The sequence below is a fragment of the Rattus norvegicus genome, chromosome 14, assembly GCF_036323735.1.
Source record: "Rattus norvegicus strain BN/NHsdMcwi chromosome 14, GRCr8, whole genome shotgun sequence".
NCBI classification, from domain to species: domain Eukaryota; kingdom Metazoa; phylum Chordata; class Mammalia; order Rodentia; family Muridae; genus Rattus; species Rattus norvegicus.
The window spans coordinates 100,696,207-100,721,771 of NC_086032.1; the positions used below are offsets into that span (position 1 = coordinate 100,696,207).

General features: G+C 43.1%; 1 protein-coding gene and 1 non-coding gene across 6 annotated transcripts in view; one reads left to right on the forward strand and one right to left on the reverse strand.

The window, feature by feature from the left end:
• Positions 1 to 25,565, forward strand: part of Tmem17 (transmembrane protein 17) — a 40,817-nt gene that overhangs the window by 11,552 nt on the left and 3,700 nt on the right. For 3 of the 5 annotated variants that reach the window (XM_039092230.2, XM_017599320.3, XM_017599321.3), the window contains exon 2: positions 23,526 to 23,973. In XM_039092230.2, the coding sequence (XP_038948158.1) occupies positions 23,874 to 23,973 (100 nt within the window). In that variant the 5' untranslated portion in view covers positions 23,526 to 23,873. Of the gene's footprint in view, positions 1 to 16,269; positions 16,500 to 23,465; positions 23,974 to 25,565 lie in introns of those variants that run through there. The other 2 variants (XM_063273406.1, NM_001010961.2) reach the window with 2 other exon arrangements.
• Positions 25,371 to 25,445, reverse strand: Trnap-agg86 (transfer RNA proline (anticodon AGG) 86). The gene has a single exon. It is a non-coding gene; the product is annotated as a tRNA-Pro (tRNA).

The window sequence follows — 25,565 nt, forward strand, 5'->3', positions numbered from 1 at the left end:
TCCCTCCTCCCCAGAGCTGCTCTCTCAGGCATTTTGTCACCACAGGAGAAACTGACTAACATACTATGGATGTTCTTATCCGGGACTCTTCATTCTCTTTAGTTTCTTTATCTAAAATATTTCCTCAAGAGCAGGAACCTTTACTGCTGGATTAAAACAGAGATTCTGAGGACAAATAATTCTGAAAAGAAAAGAATCACCAAGAGAATATTCCCTAGTTGTATTTGGAAATGAAGTGTTTAAGAATAATCTCTTATAAACATGAATGAAAAAACTCAGAAGGAAAAAAATACTAGTGAAGCAAATGTTCAAATGTATATAAAAATTAACAATTCATGGTCAGGGTATATGTACTCCAAAACTGCAAAGATGGATTACTACTTAAAATCTGTTAATGATATAATACATTAAAGGACCAAAAAAAAAAAAAACAAAAACAAAAACAAAAACAAAAAACAAAAAACAAAAAAACCCACTTCAACACAAGGAAAAATGTTAAAATTCAGAGTCCATTCCAACAATAACCCTAACTTAGAAGGATATTTCCCTCAACTGCTAAAGGATATCTACCAAAGCATACAGTGAACATCATGTTTTGATGGTGAAGCCCTTTCAGGGTCCCAGGAGGAAAAAGCAGACAGAAGGAAAGAGATGGGGTTTTCTGCCGTGCTTCGGAGGAAGAAGAACACAACAATCATGTAAGGCCTTGGGGAGAGCTAGGGTCTGCGACCTCCACACAGACAGGTGGCCAAGGATGTTTGGCGGGGTCAGATGGAACAAGCCACTACGTTTAGGCAGAGGAGAGACAGAGACAATAAATTGGTAAGGGCACGCTTTTCCAAGTGGGGGATGTCTGCGCACAGCAATTTTGCCTAGAAGGCAAGTTATGAAACGACGAGTTGTGCGTGAGTGTCTTTTATATGTGGATTGAAGGGTCTTGGGAGTGGGCTGGTAGTGTAATCCCTACCAGCAACAGCAAAAGCAGAAGTTGGGTTAGGGCTGGTGGTAGCCAATCCCGGAACTAAGCTAGGTAGGACAAAGGGGAAGCCAGGAGAGGCCGGAGCGCAACCTGATCCTGGGCAAAGGCAGTAAAATTTAAAACTTCACGCTACCCATCTTTCACGGAAATGATTCCACAGACTCTTCATTTTCAAATTTGGACGCAAAGAGCACCTGTGTACTCCTCTTGCACTGAACTGTCTTCACCTGTAGACCTCAGCTGTACTTAGGCGTCAGTAAAACTCAATAGCCAATGCGGTTGATTCTAATGCTCTTGGATTGCCTTGACACTAAGCTTAGGTTCATTAGCTGTTATCAGGGTGTTGGTTCAGTGGTCTGAGAGAAGTGTAGCCAGACTTCGGCTACATTGTGGGCTTTTTCTTTTTCCACCCTTCTCCAACCTTTTCCCACCCTTTCACCACCCCTAACCCTAGATAGGAGAGAGAAAAGGATAGAGGGCAAAGGGGGTGATGTTATAAATAGACTACTTCCTGCTGATTAAGAGCATTGAGTTCCTTGGGGCAAGTTTAATCTTTGTTGGGATGTCTAATTTCTTCCCCTTCCTGTTATTGTAAAAATACAATAATAGAAAGAGTAGGGTTGTCTTTTACCCACTCTAGGTCCGGCACCGAGGTGCCCCAAGATATCTGCTAGATATCTTGGCAAAAACATATCCCAACTCCATGGTGGCCCGTGTCTCTTGCCACCACATACTTTCCTACACTCAAACCGTCACCTAAAAGAACACACAACCCAATAACCTTCGACCCAGATGTTAAGATATAATTGCCCACTTAAACATACAAAGCCCTGTACCATCCATCCCTTAAGAACATTAATAACAACCTGTAAACACACAGAGCAGAATCTTAACGTCACCTGCCATGGCTTCTCACCCTTTTCTCTCTCCTGTCTCCTCCTTTCTGTTCAGTCTCCTCCTCTTCCTTCAAACTTCTCTCCCGCCCATCCTTCCTTCTCCTCCAATGACAGGCCTCCTTCTATCCTGTACCTGCCCCTCACCAGTACTTTACAAATTCAATGGGGAGAAGGTTCTGGTGAAGTCACCTGATTCCTGAGTACGTGACTAGACAGCTGTCCTTGGGGCAGTGGAATGAACATCAAAATACAGATAACTTCAGGGCGAACCACAACACCTTCCTCCTCCCCTTCCCCTTCTTCCCTTTCTCTTTCTTTCTTCCTCCTTCTCTTTTTCTTGCTTCCTGTTTTTGTACAACTACTTAACAAACCATGATTAACACCAACCAACCAACCAACCAACCAACCAACCACCACACCTCTTGGGGCCCTAGCATTTATTTACCCTCTGAAAAGCCCCCAGAATTCCAAATATCACACAATCACGGAAACTATCTGCAGCTGGCAAATCATAGTCTGTTGCGGTGGACAGTCTGAAACAGCCCCATATCCCACACCTGGGATTAAAATGAAAGCACACCCTTACAGTATTTCTGTATTTTTAAGGAAACCAAAATTATCGCTAGAGAGAACCATGCGTCTTGCAGATCAGAGAGAGAAAGGCGGGCTAAACTCAGCAGTGTGCAGCCTCACTGCTTCTCTTGGGACTGCAAACCATTCCCTAGCTCCCCGACCTGTACCCTTCGTTTGTGGGCTGGTACTAACCCCATAGGCATTTAGGATGTAACATGCTCCTCACATAAGTTACAAGGCGAGCCTCCACAAATTAAACTTTCATTACCTATAAAGCTAAATTGAAGATAATGTTCCTGGAGGCAAATTCTATACCACCAAATGCAGAACAGTCGTGAGGGAGAAAATGGTCTTTACAATTATCCCCTAAAGTTCGTAAAGAAAAGGCCAGTGTTGTACGGGATCCATGCGGGAGACGATTCCTTACCGACTGGCTACGGCTTATAAAAATGCCAATCCAAAGGAATTCTAATTAAAGATTTTTTTCCCAGATGAATCTCCCTGGAGCAAGACAATGCTTCCGTGCTCTAACTACTCTCAATCTAGGATCAGGGTGTAAAGGATATGAGAGCACGACTGTCGGAGAGGCCACTAAGGAAGGGCAGATCACAGTGGGTAGCTGTCTGTATCCTCATGCTAATTATGTTCTCCCCTAAACACCTGTCTGCAGTGTCAGACTGAGGGACCCTGTCCCCAGTCGGTTCTGATTGGTAAATAAAGATGCAGACAGTCAATAGCTGGGCATGGCAGACTAAGGCAGGACTTTTAGGATTCCTGGACAAGGGACCAAGGAAGGAAGGAGGGAGAGGAAGATCCACCATGCTGGGAGAAGTTAGAGAAGAGGAAAAACTACCCCTGAGAAAGTGGGGGACAGTGAGCATAGCCATCATGTAGGAGTTGGGGAAGAGTGGCCCCAAGAGGGCCTCCCGACTGGGTGTAGGGCAGCAAAGATGGACTATAGGTTTTAGTAAGTAGTAACTGGGAATATCGGAGGGAAGTAGATTGCCTTGTGGGGGTTAAGAGGCGGCCCAACCATTGAGCTGTTTAAGGCACATGAAAGTGTAAAGGCTGTGTATATGTCTTTCATTCGGGAACTCAGAACATTAGAGTGGGTATCAAGGAACGTGCGGCAGCCGCCAGGGCTGAACTGAGCAGATTAATTGGGTACAGCAACCACAGTGAGCACAACGGTTTGCACTGCACTGTAAAGAGATGTTTCCCTGAAAGCAGCTTTTCCTTGTTGCTGTGTTTCCCTCCTCCTTCAGACCCTCTTCCCACATCTGCTTGTAATTTTATTAATGTTGCGTACCTACAGCACATGTTGTCTTTTGTTTTATACCTCTAGCACACAGTACGCTTCATTTTCTAGCAAACCATTTTGAAGGCAAATTACATGCTAAAATTCTATGGGTTCTTGTGGCTTCTTCCCAAGGCGACCCCACGGGTCTGCTTGACAGAAGCCTTCCCTAGCTGTTAAGGGACAGCGCCTTTTCACCTTGGATGCCCACCAGCCCTTTCCAGAGTGTTCCAGAGCAGAGGGAACGTGAAATTCCCTTCACTTCCACCTGCATCCAGGAACCTAAAGTCTTTCTTCTTCATTCCTAGAACTGACATCCAAGGAGTCCTCTTTTTTCCCCATCACCTCTGAAAGGCAGGCAGGCAGTCACTGGGGTAGGATTTGGCCACGGCCAGGATAGTCACTTTTATAATTAAAGTCATAAAGCAGAGGTGTCAAGTCACCGGGAGTTGAGGAGCCATCTGGACCCTCATACCAGTGTTTATTGTGAGGATTAAAAAGCATAAGGTACTGTAAAATGGGAGACCTCATACAAATGGGAGGAATTACTGTAATCCAAATCCATAAAAATAAACAAAGACCCAAACAACACTGGTGATTTGCTCAACAGCCCTGTGAGGTTAAAGCCTGAAGATGTTTTTCTTTTAAAGTCACAGACAGAATTAAAGACTGGTGTGTCACACAAAGGGATGGGCCCGAGGCCAGAAAACTCTTCTTCTCTCCACAGCCTCTGTGCTGCTTCTGTGAGAATGTGGTGGGACCACTGCCTGCCATTTGGGGACTGACATTTCTTTGCTTTCGAGTTTTCAGATAGCATAGAGTAGCACTGCATTATTCTAATTTGAGCCAGTTTTCTACCCCAAGGTACAACTTTTAAATAAAATTTGTCCTCCTCAAAGCCTAAAAAAAATCAAAAACAAACAAACAAACAAACAAAAAACCAGCATCCCTTTACTTGGGAATATAAGAAAATAAAACTCAACTGACTTGCTATAACCAAGCAATTTGGAATCCTAGTTACATCTTGGAAGAGCAAAAGATCATTCTCCTGCCACACCCCCTCACCTCGTCCCAGATACCCCAATCCCAGTGCCCTGTGTGACTTGAGAGAATCTTGCAGGCAGTAAAAGCAAGGCTTCAGAAGTTCCATCCAGGGTTTGTTGCCCTGGCCCCTCCAGTAGGGCCTAGTGCCAAGGAGACTCTGAGAAATCACAATATAACACACTCTCAAGGTCCTAACTCCAGATTTACATATAAGGGTGGTGAGAAGTGCATGCACCTGTGTTCACTATTTCATTAAGTGTTAACTGAATGTTACATTTCAAACACTAGTCCCTTCCTTTTTCTTTGTTATTAGAGCTCAAAAAAAAAAAAAAATACCCTAGGGATGCCTAGGGAGCAAGTCTCTGAAATAGCGGTCTTCCTCTCTGAATGTTTCACCCCTGTTTCTCTCTCCTCCCCTTTCTTTCTTCTAAGAGAAACCACAGCAATAGTTTCTTGTTGAAAGACCACATTCCCACTTCCCTTGTGGACTACAAATATTATTTCCACTCTGTAATGCCACGGCCCATTTTCCCCTCTAGGCATTTTGACCATCTGCATGCACATGTGGAAAACAAAACAAAACAAAACCCAGTCCTGCTTAAGGTCAGATCAAACCTCTCTTTCCTTCTGCCTTCCATCACTCTAGAGCTGCCATTGATAATCTAATAGACACTAAAATTTCTCTTCCTCAAGGCAGATAACACAAATAGAACCCTTTTCCCAAACAAAGGCCTAAAACTGATCCTCTTTCCTACCCTCGGTATGGCAGAAGTCATAAGGAAATTCTGTGATCTCTTTACCTGATAGTAAGTCCCATGATTCTCATTTCACAAGGCTTCCCGCTCCACACCCAGAGGGAAGAACCCTGCACAAAGAAGCCGAGAAGGATCTGGACAGATGGGCCTAGCTGCATTTCCTCGTCCTGACTGTTAGCATAACACCACACTTCTATTGACCACTCATAGCTCTACGTGATTGCTTATAACTCATCAAATGTAAACATAAATTCAAAGACATTTCCCTGCACCTTTACGTCTTCAGTTGAAACATCCACGTCTCCTGTGAGATTACAATCAAGTTATAATCAGACCTGTTATGCTTTCTTCTTGCTAGTGTCTTTCCTGTGTAGAGATGTCAGTCGTGATGCCCACAGAGAAACCCACCTCCCCTACCAGGTACACGCTGCAAGCAATTCCCTTACAACACTAGACCAATCACAGTAACAACCATGAGGACTTTCACCAGAACAAACCCCACTAAGATGGTCGGTTAGCCATGGTTATCAATGTGATTGGGTTGAAAAGTGCCTTGGAGATTAAAGAATACTTCTTACTATATGCATGTGGGCATTTTCAACCAGGATTGGCTAAGACACGTAAGACCCTTTCTGAACGTGGGTGGCCCCATCCCATCTCCTAAGGGCCGACAATGGCATCAAAAGTAGAAGAGAAGAAAGGCCACTGTGTTAGCTTAAATGAGAACTAAACCCTCAGTTGGCTCACAGGTTGGAATTATTGATTGAACTGTTTGGGAAGAATTACGAGGTGTGATCTTGTTGGAGGAGGTGTGTCACTGGGGCACGCTTTGAGATCTCAAAAGATGTAAGCCATTTCCAGAGTCTGTCTGTGTCTGTCTCTCTGCCTCCAGCTTGTGGATCAAGATGTGAGCTCTCGGCTGTTCCAACCACCATGCCCTGGCTCTGCTGTCTTGAACTCTTATCTTCTGAGACCATAAACCACAAATAAAACACCTTTTCTTACAAGTCGCCTTGGCCATGATGTTGTATCATAACTTTGCAAACTAAGATGTCCGTAGGCCAGGCACTTCCTCTGTGCGTGCTGATCACCATGATATAAGCTGTTCAGTTCGGTCATGACCGTCCTGCAGTGACGGAGTGAAATTTCTGAGACTGAGAGTCAAAAGAGACACCTCTTCCCTTGAAGTTTTTGTCCCAGCTCTTTAGGTCACATTGGCAGACAGAAGACAGACAAGAGGTTATTCATTCTCACAATGTAGCACAAAAACTAAACTAAGGAACGGTTTGAAAATAATTAAGGGAAATGTCCCTTTGATCCCCATTGGTGATCGTTCGCAGGGTTATCCCGTTGTTAGTTACAGTCATCAGTAGCTACCCCCGGGAGACTGGTTTAGGGCAGCACCTCATGATGTACAGGGAAACCCAATAATGCTAAACCCCTCCCTTAAAGTCCCAGCGCTGCATATAACCTCTATACACCATCCTGTGCGAGTTCAACCATCTCTGACTGATTACACCATGGAGCCCAGGGCTTGAAGATTGACTGTACTTAAGGATGGTTAGTAGACGGCTTGACGTTCCCTCAAACATCAGGCTAGAAGAACTGCGTCTGTGGATCTGACGTTGGCAAGGCACATCATGCTGATGGAGCACCTTTGCACTCATGATTCCCCATTGTACAGTAGCAGCCATGTTCATGGTCTCGGTCAAGCAACATAGCTAGGAGGTGCGTATGATTAAACCAAACTCAGACTCCTTTTGCCCCACATTTCCTGAAGTAGGCACAGGTGATAAAATATGAAGGATATAATGTGTTCAGATGTGAAAAATATAGAAACATTTAAAATATCACAAAATCCATATTTTCTAATACACATGCTTTTCTTTGCATCTGATACTGTGGTTTTAAGTTATAACAGTCTCCACTTTTCTCCCAGTGAGTTAGCAGTGTTCGTGGATTGCGTGGCGTTAACACAGGCCCTGCTTGCATGCTAGCTTCTCCCATATGGTAATCATTATTTACTGATGGCAATACTCACTGGATGTGACCCACGTGTCAGTGACATCAAGAAAAGCTTGTTTAAATGATCTGAAGCAGGGCCACAGCTGTAACTTCATCCTGGCACAGCTTGTCAGGTAAATAGCATGGTCTTTTCAAACACGAACGCATCACTTTCTTCCGTGGCATTTGTAATTTGTTAAACGCTCAGTCTGTGAGTTCCTCCCGCACAGCAAAGGCATGTGTCCAACCTCCGTACTCATCTCTTGCAGACACATGACTTCTATATAATATCTCATTTAGTTTTTATATGTAAAGGAAATACATGTGTGACATACACATGCACAGTACACGGTTGCAGATTTTAAGCACTTCCTGTGACTACTGTGAAATAATTCGTCACTCGGTGGTATAAATGCAAACTGCTCAGTCAAATGCTTTCCTACAATAGGATAGGAAAATAGACCAACTGCTTGTTCTGTTTAGAAGGAAAAGCAAACAAAACAAAACAAAACAACAGCAACAACAACAACAAAGCCGTGATACTTCAGAAGTGTTGCTTTGTGAAACATAATGCATCTGGTATGTATAGGCTTGGTCCTCACCGAAGCCCCAGGAGTGTCTGGCTGGGATCTCTGACATTGCGAACCAACTTGTTCATACCTTATTAAATGTGCCAACATCCAACACTTCTCTGTTTTGAAATAATGGGTAGCTTTTCAGTAACTTTTGTTAGTAACTTAACCATTAGCTGTTAAAAAAAAAAAAAAAAAAAGGAGCCACCAAACCATGACAGAATGTATAATAATGTAAACCCCTTTAGTCCTGACTCCTAGCACAATCAGAAGATATTCTAATGGTTACACAAACCTGAACCTCAACCTTAGGCCTGGACTTGGGTCTTCCTACTTATCACCTGTGTGGTAACAGGCAATTCTCTTGTTTCTCTAGCCTTCCTTCTGACTTGCTAAATGAGAATGAAACAATGTTTCTCCTTGCATTTCGTGACTGGGTGGCTGATAAAAGCACAGATCAAATACTGTTCATTCTTCCAGCCTTAGGGAACCCCACAGAGCTGCACGCAGCTGCCTCTTGTTGAAAACATCCAGTAACAATGAAGTTCCCACCGCTTTAGATGTCTCTATTGCAGTTGCACTACTCTTAGAATTCCTGTTGATGTTCATCTCTGTCTTCCCGCCTCCTTCCGTTGACCCTGGTTGTAATCCACTCATGGGGATGATGAGTTGGGAATAAGCCTTGGTGCACAGTTCTAAATCAGACCAAACAGGCTAACTTCATCTCCCTCCCACCCCTGTCTAATTTGTTTCTCCAAGGTCAACTATTGGCAAATCCTTTCCAGAGATAGCATGTTTGCAAAGTCACTTGTGGGGCAGTGGACTGTGACAGGAAACTTGGTAAGGTTGAGTGGGAAGGAAGCCCCAGAACCTCTGAGAGGGTGGTAGGAGCTTTACCTGTTTCTGACCAGACCCTGTTACGTGACTACGCTCACTACATACGAACCTGTGGTCACGTAGATCAGGCCTCTCTCTAAAGGCCCTGAGGGTTTAGCCAATAAGCTTCCTTTCCCAGACATTGTTTCCTGCATGAAGTATTTACTCACTGGTCCACCCTGAGGAGGTGGTATGCACCCTGAGCATGGACAGTCCCTTTCATCAAGAGCCACCGTGGGGAGCATGACGCTGCCCCTCCGTGCTCCCAGACAATTGCTGAGGACGATTGCCCATGAGCTAAGCCGTAGTTCCCCATTCCTCCCCGGTTTCTTCCCGACTCCATGTGGTTTCCAGTAGCCTTCGGACTCAGCCTGTGTCTTTTCTCACTCAGGCTGAGGCCCCCCAGCCTTGGCTGCGTCCTCCCAGCCCCTGGGTAGTACTTCCCACAAGCCCATCGCACCATAGTGCCTCGTGTTTTATCTGCACCCCAGTGGTGAGGCGGAATGTGGGGCCACAATCACTAGTCACCTATTCTCCACTCATTGTCTATCAGTTTATCTCCACAACATTTATGAAAAGAGGTGCCCACGACCAATGGAATCCCCCAGTGCTTAGCAGAAGTTCAGCGCCAGTGAAATTCCGACTCAGAGTAATGACCCTTCTGAGACTTCATTTCCTACCTTTACGTCTTCTATTTCTTTTTCTTTTTCTGCTTGTTTCGGAGCTAAATCAAAGAGAGGCCAGTGGCAGGTCCTTATTGAAAACAGACCTGTGATTTAGAGGGGTGTGGGTGTGAGAGTGTGTGTGTGTGTGTGTGTGTGTGTGTGTGTGTGTGTGTTGGGGAGCTGGACAAGTGTTTGGCTGCAATGCCTGTGGTATACGTAGCAGACAGCCTCCAGCTGCCTTAGCCGCAGAAACAAACTGCTGTGGTCCTTACCTACCAGATTTCACAGCGGAAGCTTTATCTTGAAGACGAAGTGGTATTTTCATTAAGCAAACTTGTCCTATAATTATCCAGCAAGGACTAGCTGATGAAATAAACAGTAACACACATACATCACACACATTGAATCAGGCACCGTGGGGCTTATATTTATGTCAGGGGCGTAGAGCTCAGTTCCCTGCTTCTGGACCCCCCCCTCTATTACCGACACCTGAGCTGGCGATCCTTTAACCAGAGTCCGGTGGCGTTGGCAATAGCAAACTCCCCTGTGCCAAGGCTAGCTAATTGCTATTCTGAACCTAGGGCCTGGTCTTTAGTCCTTTATATTAAGTATTAATTCTCTCTGGTACAAGACATAAGTAAATAGTTACACAATTGGAGGTGATTATCAAGTATAACATGAAAGGCAAAATAATTGAAAAATTCAATCCTTAAAAATGAGTGTGTGTGTGTCTGTACTATAAATTCTGTAATCAAAAAACAAATTTCAAACGTGGAAGAAATACCTGCAACATGCATTTCAGAAAATGGCTACAGTGTTTAATATATGAAAGTTCTTAAGCCACATTGAGATCCACACCCTACCTGGAAAAATAAAAAACATAAACATAGATTTTTTTTCCCAAAGCAAAAAAAGCCAAATATTCAGTGTAATAATTATACTGTCCAGGAAGAATGTTTAGGTTCTCCAACATTTACAGTAGTAAACTGTGATAAAGCAAGATTCTAATTTATGCTTACAAAATTTGCCTGAAAATTAAAAATCAAAATGTCCATTAATAATTGAAAAAAATAAGGTTCAATTTGGAAAAAATTAATTATTTCTAAGCAAAATATTAGAAAACAGTACTGTGGTATGATCTTGGTAGGATACCTAAATAAATTATGTCAATTAATCCAAAAATGTAAAATGAGGTTTAATAGTTTAAAAAAGTACGGTTTAATGTTATAAAATATTTGTGACTATAGTTATATTTTTGCAAAAATAAAGTGAAAAAGAAAACAATTTTGTAATGATTTTAAATATTTAACAGTGAGAATACACTATTTTTATGTCAGGTTGTTACGTAAATGCTCTCTTGCTGGACTTAACATCTTATAGGATCCAAGGGAGCAATGAGTTTTTCCTCTGTGAATTTGCTAAATATAAATTTCTACAAAAATATCTGATGGAAGCGTTAACTAGAACAAGGCTAAGAGAGAACTTTACTTTTAGAACGAGCCCCTCCCCCGTGAGGGAGAATTTGTTTGTGTAGTCATCAGCATTTTCTCCCCTTGCAATCCAGAGACTTGCCGCATCGCACTGAAAGACGGTTTCTCAATCACACCCAAAGCATTACATAATTTCACAAAATACTTTTCTGAAGCGCAGATACACTCTTCCGGGTGGATTAGCCTGTTTTGATTATAAAGAAGAAGGACTCGTTCAGCTCTCTACCGGATCGCACACGGTGCTCCCGGCACTGAGAAGCTGTGTCTCTCACTGCTGACTTGGTACCTGCTTCTGCTCTGGCCTTCGCTGGCTTTCTTTGTTACAAGCTCAACAGCCCTCCTACATCATCTTGCTCCAGATCACAGAAAGCTGGACTTCAACGACTAGCCCGACTGCTTCCCTCACTGGAGGGCGGTGGGTGGGGTGGGTGGGGATTTCTTACCTAAGATGGGACGCTGAATATAGTAGGCAGTAAGACTGATAAGCAGTGAGCTTACAGTGGCAGGATTTGTTCTAAGCGTACACTCTGCCAAAGTATGGATGGAGGGAAAAAAAGATAGAAAATACATTCTTAAAGTTTAAGAGACATATTTAGTGCAGCAAAACGTTTAATTTTAAATATAACAGGAGTTCCAAAAATACACGGAGAAACAGTGCATAAAGGAAGAGGCAGTATTTGAATTTGGGGATTTTTTCCAAAAATGCAAAATATATCAAAACACAAGATGTACAATGTAGCTCAAGAGAGTTGTATTAAAAAACAAAAACAAACAAATACAAAAAAAAAAAAAGTGGTAGGGCTAGAGAGATAGCTTAATCAGTACAGCGCCTTGCAAGCATGAAAATGCGAGTTCAATCCCAAGAACCCACGTTTTGTTTTGTTGTTTTGTTTTGGGTTTCTTGTTTTTTAAAGTGTGGTGGCATGGCTGTAATCCCAGCATTGAAGAGACAGAGACAGGCAGGTCCCTGGAGCTCACTGGACAGCCAGCCTAGCCTACTTCTCAAGTTTCAGATAAAAGACTGTCCCGGTAAAGACAGTAAAACTCATTGAAGAGATCATAGCCAAACACTGAAACCCAAAGGTAGAGTAACATTTTCCAAAGAGTCAGAAAGAGATTACCTTCAAAGAAACAAGACCCATGGCTGACTGTGTCAGAGCTTACGTAAGCAACACAGTGGACTATGTTCTTTAAATAAAAGGGAAATAAATGCCTACGAACCTAGAATTTCACACCCTGTGAAATATCCTTCAAGAATGAAAAGTTGAATAAACACATTCAGACAACAGAATGATATATTTCAAAAGAATCTGACAGGGTATTACAAGAAATAAAGGAATATAATAAAATAAGAAAGAAAAGAGGGAAACTGAGTAACAGAGAGATAAACATTGGATAAACTGATAAACAGAGAGATAAAAATTGGAGAAGGAAACATGTAGTAGTAAGTAATCATTAAGTTGTAAATGCACTAAATTGTCGGAGTAACTAAAAACACACTGATCCGCTGGGTACAAAACACATCTTAAGGAAACAGGGGACTTTAACATAAGAATGTGTTGGTGGGTCTTTGATCGCATTGTGAACTCTGAAAGTGTGAACTAGAAAAACCTGTTTCTTGTTGTGGTGTGCTCAGCCCCAGCAGACATTTTTAACCCAAGAGCTTTCTGTAAACGTGAGCTAAATAAACTCAACAGTAGGTCAAGTAGCAGAGCAAGCAACCAGTGCATGGGGAGTGAACATAAGAAAACCCAGGAAGTAAAAAGGAGGGTCTTTGAGCTGAAGGATATTTAAGGCAGTTTGGAGAAGAAGAAAAAGCTTTTTCCTTCTGCACTGCAATGTCAGTGGAGGAAGAAGGGTAGCTGGTTCTCTGTCTCTCTGAGCTAGCAGGCTTTCACCACAGCATCTGGCTCCTGAGTCTTCATTTCGTAAATCAAATGCTTGGGATTTTATTATTTAAAAAAAAAAAACGAAAAAAAAAAACAAAGAAAGAAAAGTGGAAGACTCAGCACTTGTGAAACACAGACAGACACACAGACACACAGACACACAGACACACACAGTTTAAGAAGGGATGGACTTACACATTGCTAGAAGCCCTTTTCTACTGACACTGTGTTCTTCTGCAGTGTGGGGCCCCAAGGATGCTAAACAAACACTCTGCACTAAGCTATACTTCAAGGGCAATAGATGAAGCAACATGTTTCAAAGTAACGTAAAGGGCCAATTGATTAGGAAGGGACAAGTTCAAAAGACGATCACAAACAATGTTGATAGAATAAATGGAACTACTCATAGTCAGAATGGAAGACTTGGTAGACCTCTGACCAACTGAACAAGTAGGCAAAAATAATTGTACATATGTATATATCGCTCAGAGTACAAGAGATTGAACCACAGAATTAATAAATATGACTGAATTAAGCTTATATAGAAATTACATCTAACAACTAAAGCAAATATGTTGTTTTCAAGAAACTGTAGACCCTTTAAAAGGTGATTGTATTTAAGGAAGTTTCAACAAATACCAAAGCAATGGACTATTACAGGACATGCTCTCTACATGTAATGCAATTAAACTAGAAACCAAGCAACCAGAAACTTCTTAACACACATATACACAATAAATAAATAATGACAAAATTGTAATGGGCCATCATGATAGCTCAGACTATAAACACACTTGCTGGACTTGACAACGTAAACTTGATCACCCAGTGGAAGGAGGTAACTAACTCCAAAGGTGGCCCATGCACTACGGCATGCATTCACATACAACACGCATGCACGCACATGCACATTTGCTCACACGCACACTCACACACTCACACATACACGCACTCACACATTCACACACACATACTCACACACACTCACATACTCACACACACTCTCATACACACTCATACACACTCACATACACTCATACACACTCATACACACTCACACACACTCACACTCACACATTCACACTCACACACACTCACACTAACTCACACTCACGCATACTCACACACTCTCACACACTCACACACACATAAAATAGTAATTTTTTTAATTAAAAAAGTCTAAAAGCCAATTATCCATCTGAAAAGTCATATCCAATGAGGAGAAAACAGGAAATTATACTCACATTCAACAGAAAGTGAAGTTAGAAATCTATGAAAAATAGATATTTTTAGAAAACAGCAAAAAGCCGAACACTGGTTCTAATGCATTTAAATAATTCCTATTAACACTGGAGAGAGAGGGGAGCAAATAACTGCTATGAAGAGAGAAATGGAGAGAATCAATTTAGAGTCTTTCAGCATTAAAAATACAATAAGAGGAAATTAAAAACCAATTACATGCCAACAACACAGATTCCTAGACATTCGCAGCTGTACCAGAATGGAAAAGGAAACAGAAATTTGAATAGCCCTTCATCTGCAAACACAAATAGTTGTCCACAAAGAAAACTACAGGTGCAGATGGGTTCCTTAGCAAATTCTTTTAAGTTCTTTCTAACAGGAAAATTACCAATCTTACACTAAGTCATCTGGAGTACAGAAAAAAAGGAGAGAATTTCCAAAATTTCTATAGGTCGATGCAAAACTAACATAAAAACATCACCAAAAAAAAAAAAAAAAGAAAGAAAGAAAGAAAGAAAGAAAGAAAAAACAGCCTATTCTCTCTCATTAACAAAATGTAAAAATCCTAAATGAAATATTAACCATCAAGTTCAATAGTACTCTTTAATTTTTATATGAGTGGGTAATTTAGCTTGCATGTTTGTGTGCTTGGAGACCAGAAGACAGTTTCCTATCCCTTGGAACTGGAGTTAAGCGATGATTTTAAGCCACTGTAGGTGCTAGGAATTAAGCCTGGGTCTTCTAGAAACAGAGCCAGTACTCTAAACCACGGCACCACCTCTCTAGCCCCCAGCAGTACCTTTTGTATCAGCACGAACTGGAGAAAAAGAGGAAAGCCATAAATTATGAATTGTCGCCATTTGTGATATATTAAAACTCATCGTGTAGTCAAACAGCAAAACCACGATGGAATTGAACAGGCCAGTGTTAGACAACATAATTCATACATGTAGCAGTGGCCAAAAGGAGGAAACAGAAGCACATGTTACACAGACCTTTATACAGGACTAAACTCAGGCAAAAATAATTGACAGATCTAGAGATCCAGATAGCAGTGACTCGTGGTACCGGAGGGCTCTAAGTACAAAGAGGAAGTGCATGCCCAGTTGCGTTCTGTTGCTGAAATACTTGGAGAAGCCAAGAGTTCATTTGTTTGTTACAGTCTGTCACTGAAGGGTGCCAGGCAGGAACTCAAAGCAGGAACCTGAGTCAGGGACAGAAATAGATACAGTAAGCTACCTGCTGGCTTGCTCAATTCGTTTGTTTATACAACCTAAGTTTATCTGCCCAGAAGTGGCACTTCACACAGTGGGCTGGGCTCTCCCACATCAATTAGTAGTCTAGAAAATTCCAGGTGGATTTGCCTGCCAACGGATCTGATAGGGCGATTCCTCAAAGGAAGGCCCTTCTTCCCAGCCTCACGTCCGATTCCCAGAAACTAACCCGCACAGGTATTTCTAGGGCAGTGGTTCTTAATCTATCGGGAGTCGAATGACCTTTCACAGAGGTCACACACACTGCATTTCAGATATTTACATTATAATTCATAACAGCGGCAAAATCACAGTTATGGAGCAGCAACGGAAATAATTTTATGGTTGGATATCACCACAACATGATAGGGTTGCAGCCTTACGAAGGGGGAGAACCACCGTTGTAGGGCGTCCTATGTCTTCACTTGGGTGCTGATTACATAGTGTCGTATTGGTTACTTTTCTGTTGCTTTGATAAAAAAAAAAAAAAACAGTTTGCGCAAACACAACTTATGGAAAAGAGAGTTTACTTTGGTTCACAGTTCCAAGGGAGTATCCTAATGGCAGAGGAGGCATGGTGGCAAGCTGAGAGATCACATTCTTTTTTTTTTGGTTCTTTTTTTTCGGAGCTGGGGACAGAACCCAGGGCCTTGCGCTTCCTAGGCAAGCGCTCTACCACTGAGCTAAATCCCCAACCCCCACATTCTTACCCTCAAGCAGGAAACGGTGAGAAGGACCCGGAAGTAGGGTGGGTCTAAAACTCTTGAAGCCCACTTTCAGTTCTTCCTGCTGCAAGGCTTTGACCTCTAAAGGTGCCATACCCTCCCACCAAATGGACATCAAGTATTTCCATACGTGAGCCAGTGCCGAACATTCTCATCCAGACCAGCGTGGGTGGTTTGTCGTGGATTGCTGTCTGTTTTTTTTTTCTGCCCCCTCAATGCCAGTATGCAGGAGAGGTCAGGTAAAATCTTATTAGTCAGATAAGGCTAAAGCCTGTGATTAGGCAGGGGAAAAGGAAGTCGAAGCTGAATGTTTTAAAGAGCAGAGGGAAGAGAGGAAGAGGGAGAGAGGGAAGGAGGGGGGCGGGGGAGGGAGACTGAGACAGACAGAGACAGGAGACAGAGACAGAGACAGGAGAGACCACGTGGTCCTGGGAGCCATTTGTAACTAGGGATTTCACAGATGGACGATTGAGTTATGTAGGGCACATCTGTCCAACCTAGGTGTGGATCTCATATCTACATCAATTGAGTTTTGAGTTCTTTGTGTGGGCGTTTAGGGAATTGAGGAATTATTGTTATAAATCGGGCTGGCTTTATACTCTGACAAAGCCTCTGGCCTTTTCATTTTACGGGACTCGGGTGGGGCGTACAGCCCGGGAAGATACAAGCAGCAGCTAACTGCAGGAACCTGGGAAGACCCGCATGCGGCTCCCCGTGAGGGTGGCGAGACTGCCTTTGCCAGCACATAGCCGAACATATCGTAAATTGTTGTTGTTGTTGTTGTTGTTGTTGTTTTAATAATTACATGCTACAGTGGTTCACTGGCTTAAAATCTACAGAGTTCTAATATTAGGACTTGTGCATTCTTTTGTCCGAAAGTTTTATACTCCGACTCATTTAAAACAAATAAAAAAAAATCTTAAAAAAGTAAAGCCACTCTTGTGGGTCAGTTGACACAGTGCTTGCCTTCGTGCAGGAAGCACCGCATAACAGTAGGCACACACGCATAAACTCAGCACTCCGTGGGGAGTGGGGGTTCAGAAACACAATGCCATGCTCAGCTATGTAAGAGAACCTGTCTCTAATTATCTAGTCAATTAAAGCCATTCTTGCTTGCACTGGTATTCCTCGGAACCATTTCATTCCCCTCCAGAAGATAGAACTACGAACAGAAGATAAATACGAAATGGTTAACACAGAGGCTAGCTGTATTAGCCACACCTGCGTTCTTTCTGGTGTCAGCTCTTTTAAACGTATTTTTTGCTTGATTTCATTATTTATCTGCCTCTTCAAGTAATTAAAATCATCTCCTTCTGGTTGTAATTTCCAATTTAAACTTCAAACTGAATCTCGAGTTATTTTTACCCCAGGCCCATCACCAGTGCCTTGGTGTAAAGGGATGTAGGAGTGGCCAGCCATGTGTCTCACAGGCTTCCCAGGGAGGATGCAATTCCCTCCTCACTGGATGTGGGTGCTTCTTTAGAAAGCCGGCTGAATGTTTCTGCCCTCTCTTCTGTACTGGCTTCCTCATTGGCAAAGGTCCCCTGAGTGCATTCCCAATGCCCGGGTCCTTTAGTGAAAGTGGAAACTTAAGGGTTCTTTGGAAAATCAGTTGTGTCGGATGGTGTTCTGCTGGGGCAAACAGATAAAGAACATTTCACTGAGGCAGACACAGGTAAAAGGTTAAGGCAGACTCGTAAGGCAATGTTTCGCTGAAGCAGACACAGGTGAAAGGGTGTTCTGCTAAAGCAAGCACGTGAAAGGACACGTGGTGAAGGATTCTTTGCTAATGAAACTCATGTAATGGTCTGCCTTACACTGCATAGTTGAGCTCCATTTATTGGGACTCCAGTGAGAGAAATGCACCAAAAACCTTCTGGTGGTGTGCTGTGGCCTCTTGCCAATTCCTCAGACTCAGGCCGATTGCCAGAGTGATGTCCGCTAAGTCAGACTCACATGCTGAGGCAAGACCCATGGAGGATCCGTGATGTTTGGAGGGAGTATAAATAGGACTCAACCGACTGGGTTGATGGTCCGAATCCCTCCTGCTGACTTGTGCTGCTTAGGCTGAGGCCTGACTTCCTGCTAGGTCATGGCACGGCTGCCACTGTCCCAACACTAACAAACTGGACTGCTGGTGTGTCTGGGAAGTGTTTGTGAGTGGACCAAGCTCCAGCTGCGGACCTGGGAACTGAGCTGCTGGTTTCCTGACAACGAGGATAGGAGTTGCTCCAGAGAACCATTTCTAAACAGGGCCACGTCCCCCGTATCCTTTCTTTTCCAACCTCTGGTTGGTGGTGGGCTAGAAGGGAGGTTAACGTGTTTAAGAACCATCATTAAAAGTAAGATTGAAAAGGTTAAAGTCACACCTGTCGAGTCCCTCCATCTGTGAAAGGTGGGTTCCCAGCCCTTCCTGGATGGGGGTGTGGGCTGGTCCGTGCCTCTCTTTACAGGTAGACTCAATCTCTGTCGCCACCCCTCCTCCTCACCCTATAGATCACTTAAACATTTCTCATCACCGTGACCCAATATCTATCTTATAGACTCATTCCCTCTCTTCTCTGGGGGACAGTATTGTCATACCAGGTGTGGCACAAGGGTGGAAGCAGGCCAGTCAATGGCAGCAGGAGCACGAGGCAGTGACTCCTTATATCCGGAGAGATGAGGAAGAAGAGTGCGAACGCAGTCCAAACAGATTCCGGGACTGGAGAGATGGCTCAGCAGCTAAGAGCACTGGTGAAAAACAAGCCTGGGAAGCAGAGATTAATATGCCCATATTTACTGGGAAAGAAGATTGTATTACGACCAATAACGGGACACATTCAATAAAATCACTCTCCCAGATCCACAACTTCACTTGACAGATCTGAGATTTTCTTAAGCTGGTGTTCCTTTTCTGCTATTTTCCCTTGTCTTGGAGTTTCCCATATCCCACATAGTGTTGTGCAATGCAGCGGCTGTCTGACACAAGAGAGTAGTGCACCGCTGACACAGAGACGTGCCATGGAACCAAAAATAAAGGAAGAAGAAGAAGAAGAAGAAGAAGAAGAAGAAGAAGAAGAAGAAGAAGAAGAAGAAGAAGAAGAAGAGGAGGAGGAGGAGGAGGAGGAGGAGGAGGAGGAGGAGGAGGAGGAGGAGGAGGAGGAGGAAGAGGAAGAGGAAGAGGAAGAGGAAGAGGAAGAGGAGAAGAAGAAGGAGGAGGAGGAGGAGGAGGAGGAGGAGGAGGAGGAGGAAGAAGAAGAAGAAGAAGAAGAAGAAGAAGAAGAAGAAGAAGAAGGAAGAAGAAGAAGAAGAAGAAGAAGAAGAAGAAGAAGAAGAAGAAGAAGAAGAAGATAAACAGGTTTTTTTTTTTTCTAATAAAAATACTCAGGCTGGAGAGATGGCTCAGCGGTTAAGAGCGCTGGCTGCTCATCCAGAGGTCCTGAGTTCAATTCCCAGCAACCACATGGTGGCTCACAGCCATCTGTAGTGGGATCTGATGCCCTCTTCTGGTGTGTCTGAAGACAGCTACAGTGTATTTATATATAATAAATAAATCTTTAAAAAAATACTCAATGGGTAGGGCTTTGAAAGCAAAGTATTAGCTGGCCATGAAATATCACTTAATATAAGCCTAAATTTCCTCTAAGAGATCTTGCTTTCACTGTAATTCATAGAGGACTCTCTTTATCAACCTGTGAAAAGTCCTGTGAATACATTGTGTGAGGAATCAAAAGGGTTTGATTAACCATTAACAATGGAAGATTATAAGATTAGAGTTCATGTAATTAGAGTAAGATTTTTTAAATGTGGATGCTAATGTAAAATCATACCCGAAGATATTGTGCCCAAGCATATATTTATCTTTTAAATTTATCCATATTCTTGGAAATGTCTTCATAGTTAATTTTAAAGCAAAACATTGAATGACATAGTCACCTAAGATATTATAGCTAAACTTAGAATCAAGTAGAGAGAATTTAAGTCTTTCTTAGGACTAGGAGCAATTTAAACAAACAGCGTTTCCCCCTTGTAAAGAGAAACAAATAATCACATTAGACCAACATTTTTATGAAAATAAATGTAATTTTATGAAAAACATGTAATTAAACCTCAGTGACATACATTAAGCAATTATCAAAGAGGAAGCATTTCTCTGAACAACACTGGTATAAGAAATACTTAACTAGCGATGGAGAGATGTCTCTGGGGTTGAAGCACTGGCTACTCTTTCAGAGGACCCTTGTTCAATTCTCAGTACCCACATGGTGTCCCCCCACCTCTGTTACTCCAGCCCCAGGGGATCTGATGTCTTCTTCTGGCTTCTGAGGGCACCCGGCATACATGTGATGAATAGACATACGTGTGGATGGAACACTCATACACGTGAAAGAAGTAATTATGTTTAAAGAAGTGTTTAACTTTGCAGACCTCTGTAACATTGTTCATCTTGCTCAGATTACTCCGTGGTTTTAAGAACAGACTTCACACTTCTTTGGGGATTTCTAAGCGAGCAGCTGGCTTACATTATAGGCAATTCCACAAATCTCTTGATTCCCTGAAAACAGATGCCTTCTTGTGTAACCCAGAACTCACAGGTGTAATTACCTGTAAGACACTGTGAGCATCAACTGACAGCATCATTCAGAAAGGGTGTAAGCCCTTTGCATCACCCGTGAAATCAGGAATGCAGGACCCTTCCCAGCCCATACTGCTCCTCTCACACCCACCCCTGGCTTCACCTTTGCTCTTTTATCTCAGTTTTTAAACAGGATTTCTAGGCTATGAAATACATGTTCATCATAGGAAACTTGAGTAATAAAAATAGAAGGAAAAACACCCATAATTCTATGAATTTCCCCCTCTAGGATATTGATTAAACAATTACAAACCGAACAAAGGATTTTACGTATTTTTTTCAGTGTTAGAGAGAAAACATGTCTTTAAAAATTCATTCAGACGCTGCATAACTTCGGTTAATATACAAGAACTGTTTAAATGGTCAGTTGCATTAAAGATCTTTAGTAGGAGACCAATAGACACAGGGCTCAGCAAATATGGATTACTTCAGAAACTAAACTCTACATTAGGTGTTTCTTTCTTTAATAGAGGTGCACATGAAAGCAATCAAGCCTTTATAAAACATATCCAATGATACAACCTTCTGTCAACCATGATAGTAAAATATCATCGCTCCGTCTTTGTAGAACAAGGTCTAAAGTTCATTGCACAGATGTTGGGTGGTTCTGAGAGTTGAGTGGATTTGAACTTTATCTTATTACCCTTCTCTCTCCTGCTTCCTTGCCTGGGAAATCTAAAGTCCTGCCTCTCTCTTCCTGCCCAGCCACTGGCTGCTGGCCATTTTATTTCCCAATCAGAACCAACTGGGGTCAGGGACCCTCAGCACAGACATGTGGCTCCCCTGTGATTTCCAGAGCCAAATTAACACAAATAGCATTAGAACCAATCTACAACATATCCCGTCTGAAAATTCCCAGAATTCCAAACCACACAGTCGCAGAAACTATCTGCTGCTGGAAAGACCACGCCCCTGCTACCACAAGAGTCAAATCATAGTCAACAGCCCTGAAGTCACCCTGTATCTCCACCCCTGGGATTAAGACGAAAACATGTTCCTATGTGTTTTTAAAATAAGCCAAAATTCCAGACTTCTCATTATAAAACTATAACTTTGTGTCTCGTTTGACTCCATGAGTCTCACTGGGCTAGATGTCTTAATAAACATATTTTGAATCCCTTCTAAAACCCAGCTACAAAGCCATTTCCTTCCATTTCTTCCTCTTGACATTCATGTATGTGAATTTTCCTTTTGACTGTGTGACCTAAAGCTTCTTGGGAAAAACACGCCTTTATTAAAGATTCCGAGCTTCTGTAATTGTTGGTTAGAATGTTACAGATCAAAGGACGAAATTATCTTAGGCTCTCTTCAGTCCTCTTGATATCCATTTACCACTTGCCTCTGTATCTGATCATTCCATTCAGAAAACACCTTTGGAATCTGTTAGGTTAGCCGATTGTGGCTTTCACCAATCCACCAACCCAAAGCTATTATACCCTCATACAGCATTTGAGACCTATGGCAAAGGTGTCCCTGCCTTGCTGTGACCTGCCTACCTGGTGTCCTCACTAATGGATTTAGTAGACGCATTGATTTATGGCTATCTTGCACCCTCTAGTAATACAAATTCATATTGCCACTTTGATGGCGGAACAGATTACCTGGATAACCTGAATCTATCTTTCCCGCTTTGGGGACTCATAGTTAGCTCAGAATAAATCCTTTCTCACTCCCTTTGGGAACGAGGTTTCTGATGGAGTTACAGACGTGAGCCACCATGTGGGTAAAGGGAAATGAACCGGGGTCCTCTGCAAGAGCAGTGAGTGTTGGTAACCGCTGAGACATCTGCAGACCCACCGCCCTTCACCAGAAAGATGAAAAGGTTAGGGTGGAATATAAGCCCACACTCATGAAATAACAGGGACGTTCAAATATAGCTGGAGGTGGGAGAGTCTGATGAAACCTCTTTGGGAATGTGTTCGTAGATCCCAATAAAATCGGTCTTACACACCACTCCACTCAGCACTTCTCCGGCACACTCTCAACATAAACGTGAATGTTACACTTGACAAAAAGGTGTATGTTATACTCAACATAAACATATGCTTACCAACAAGCATTTTCACCAACAGTGGCACCTGTCATAACTGCTCCTACGTAGAAACTACACAGAAACTTATCAACATAGACAAACTTGGTGTGATCATAAAATAAAAAGAAGATTCATACAAATGTTGACATCAAAGTCAGATTTTCTTTTTAAACTTCAGTGTGCGATTAGTGTACTATAAAGTTGCTTCATAAGCAACTGAGAAAACGTAGCTCCTGGAGATGCTGATACGGTTGACTGACTTGGGTGCTGGTACATCCGATTGTGCTTTTCTTTATATGGCTATTACGGTTTGTTCTGGGTTTTAAGGATTTTGCAATGTAGTCCAGGCTAGCCTGATCTCCTGTCTCTGCCTGAGTGCTAAAATGATACATCTTAAGGGAGAGCAGGGAACGGCTGATGTTTTTAGTTTTTAAGTCACCCATATTCCAGAAACAACTGCTCTCAATACTTTTGAGTTATTTTCCTGTCTTCTGAAGCAGGTTTGCTTGTCTCATCCACCCTGGCCTTACTCCAGATTTTATGTACCGATAGAAAGGAACCTACTGGGTCAAGCGCATTCTTTAAGATTTATGTTTCTTTTCCATTTCCCTCTAGAAATGGCGCACCAATTTTACGGAAAAACTGCCTTGGTGTGAGAGCTCCTTGTGGCTCAGCTCAGGACCAAATGGCTTATTACTTGTGATCATCTTAAGACGCTGCAGCTTTAAAGCAAGACGGAGGAACCCTCCATTTTCAGCAGCACTAGGCCACATTCGGCAGCGGGCCGGTGGCTCCCGCTCGCCTCTCCGCGGAGAAGGCTCTGGAGGACTCTGTTCCGCGCCGGGCAGCCCAGGAACCAGGTCCCCAGCGGCCAGCACAGCCCTGTTGCCAAGGGAACCGCCACGCGCCGCTGAGCTGGCCCACTAGCGGGAACGTGAGGGGATAGGCCCGGGCAGGCCAGACATGGAGCTGCCGGACCCTGTTCGTCAGCGCTTGAGCAACCTCAGCCTCACCATGTTCGGCGACTCCAGCCGTACCGGGCCAGAGTCCAGTGAGGCCGCGGGTGAGTGGCAAGGGGCCCCACGCGGAGGTGTGGTTCGCGGGCGGGCGGCCGCATAGGCCGTGCCCGGGTCAAAGATGGCGGCCACGGCTTCAGCCAGGGTACTGTCCTGGGTTAGGAGACCGCGACCCTGTGGCGGACCCGGGAGACCACGAGCTTCAGTAGCCACAGCTACTGCACCCGGTGGCGCTGTCGCCGAGCGGATTGGGAGGCAGAGTGCATAGCAGGAACGCCTTCTCCCACAAGCCGGTCCCCGCTACGTGAAAGCAGTCCGCTCGCAGGCCAGGGTGGGGAAGAGGCTTCCCGCTCCCACCCTGCACAAAACCGGGCTGTGTCCAAACTCCTAGCAGAGCAAGCACGTTCCTCACCAGCCACTGGCAGCGGCCAAGCTAACATGGCCTTCCTCTGCCTGTTCCTTTCTCCCTGTATAAAAAACTCTCTCCCTCAATCTAATAACGAAATACCACCGAGTTGACCCCAGTTTCTGCCTCCTCAATCAGGACGACAGCGTACATGATTTTCACCTTTGAACTCAAGAAAGTGGAAATCCGTCTTGATTTGGGCTTTTTTTATTTTTATTTTTTAAAGGGGGTATTGGAAAACAAAGCCACTTCTCATCATTGCATTTTGTCACCTTGGTCATTTGTGTAATTTAGGTTATGTAGGGGAAAACCTGAAAAAAATTAGGATTTTATGTTTCTGATTTAAAGTGCGAGCCTTACCGTGCAGAGCCTCAACAACCTAGATAGTAGCAAGGCTGACTATGCATTTACTCCCAGCACTCAGTGGGCAGAGGCCAGCCTAGTCTTCAGATCAAGTTCCAGGACAGCCAGGGCTATACAAAGAAACCCTGCCTTGGGGGAAAAAAAGTCATTCCTATATTTGGGATAATTTAGGATAGTTTAAGAAATCAAAGCAAGAAAAACAGACCACAATAGTCAGCCTTGCTCTTAAAACTTAGTTTCCTTCTAGAGACCATGATTTTTTTTTCATTAATTTGTTTTATTTTATGTGCATTGGCTTTTATGCTTGTGTGCCTGCATGTACACCTGTGTTACAGACAATTGTGAACTGCCATGTGGTTGCTGAGAATTGAACACAGGTCCTCTGGTTAGAGCAGTCAGTGCTCTTAACAACTGAGCCATCTCTCCAGTCCCCTACCCCATGATTGTTTTAAAAGTATTAACCGTCAATTAAAAAAAACTATGCAGAGAAAAACAAAAATCAGTTTCAGTGGAAATTCTCATTATCTTCCTAAATTCTTACATTTAGAACAACCAATTTAAAATAAGAATGTAGTTAAATTATAATGTATTTTAGGGCTCAATTTTTATAATCAAATTCTTGTTGAAGGACCTTTTGTTTTCTTTTTTTTTCTCTCTCTCTCTCTTTTTTCTTTTTTTCGGAGCTGGGGACCGAACCCAGGGCCTTGTGCTTCCTAGGCAAACGCTCTACCACTGAGCTAAATCCCCGGACCTTTTCTTTTATACAAAAGCAAAAGATGTTGGGTAACCAGTCTAGTAAGTAGAATGTGTGAGTCACAAATGGCCACCTGTATGGCAGCATGCTTTTGAAAATCAGTTCTTTTTGCTTCT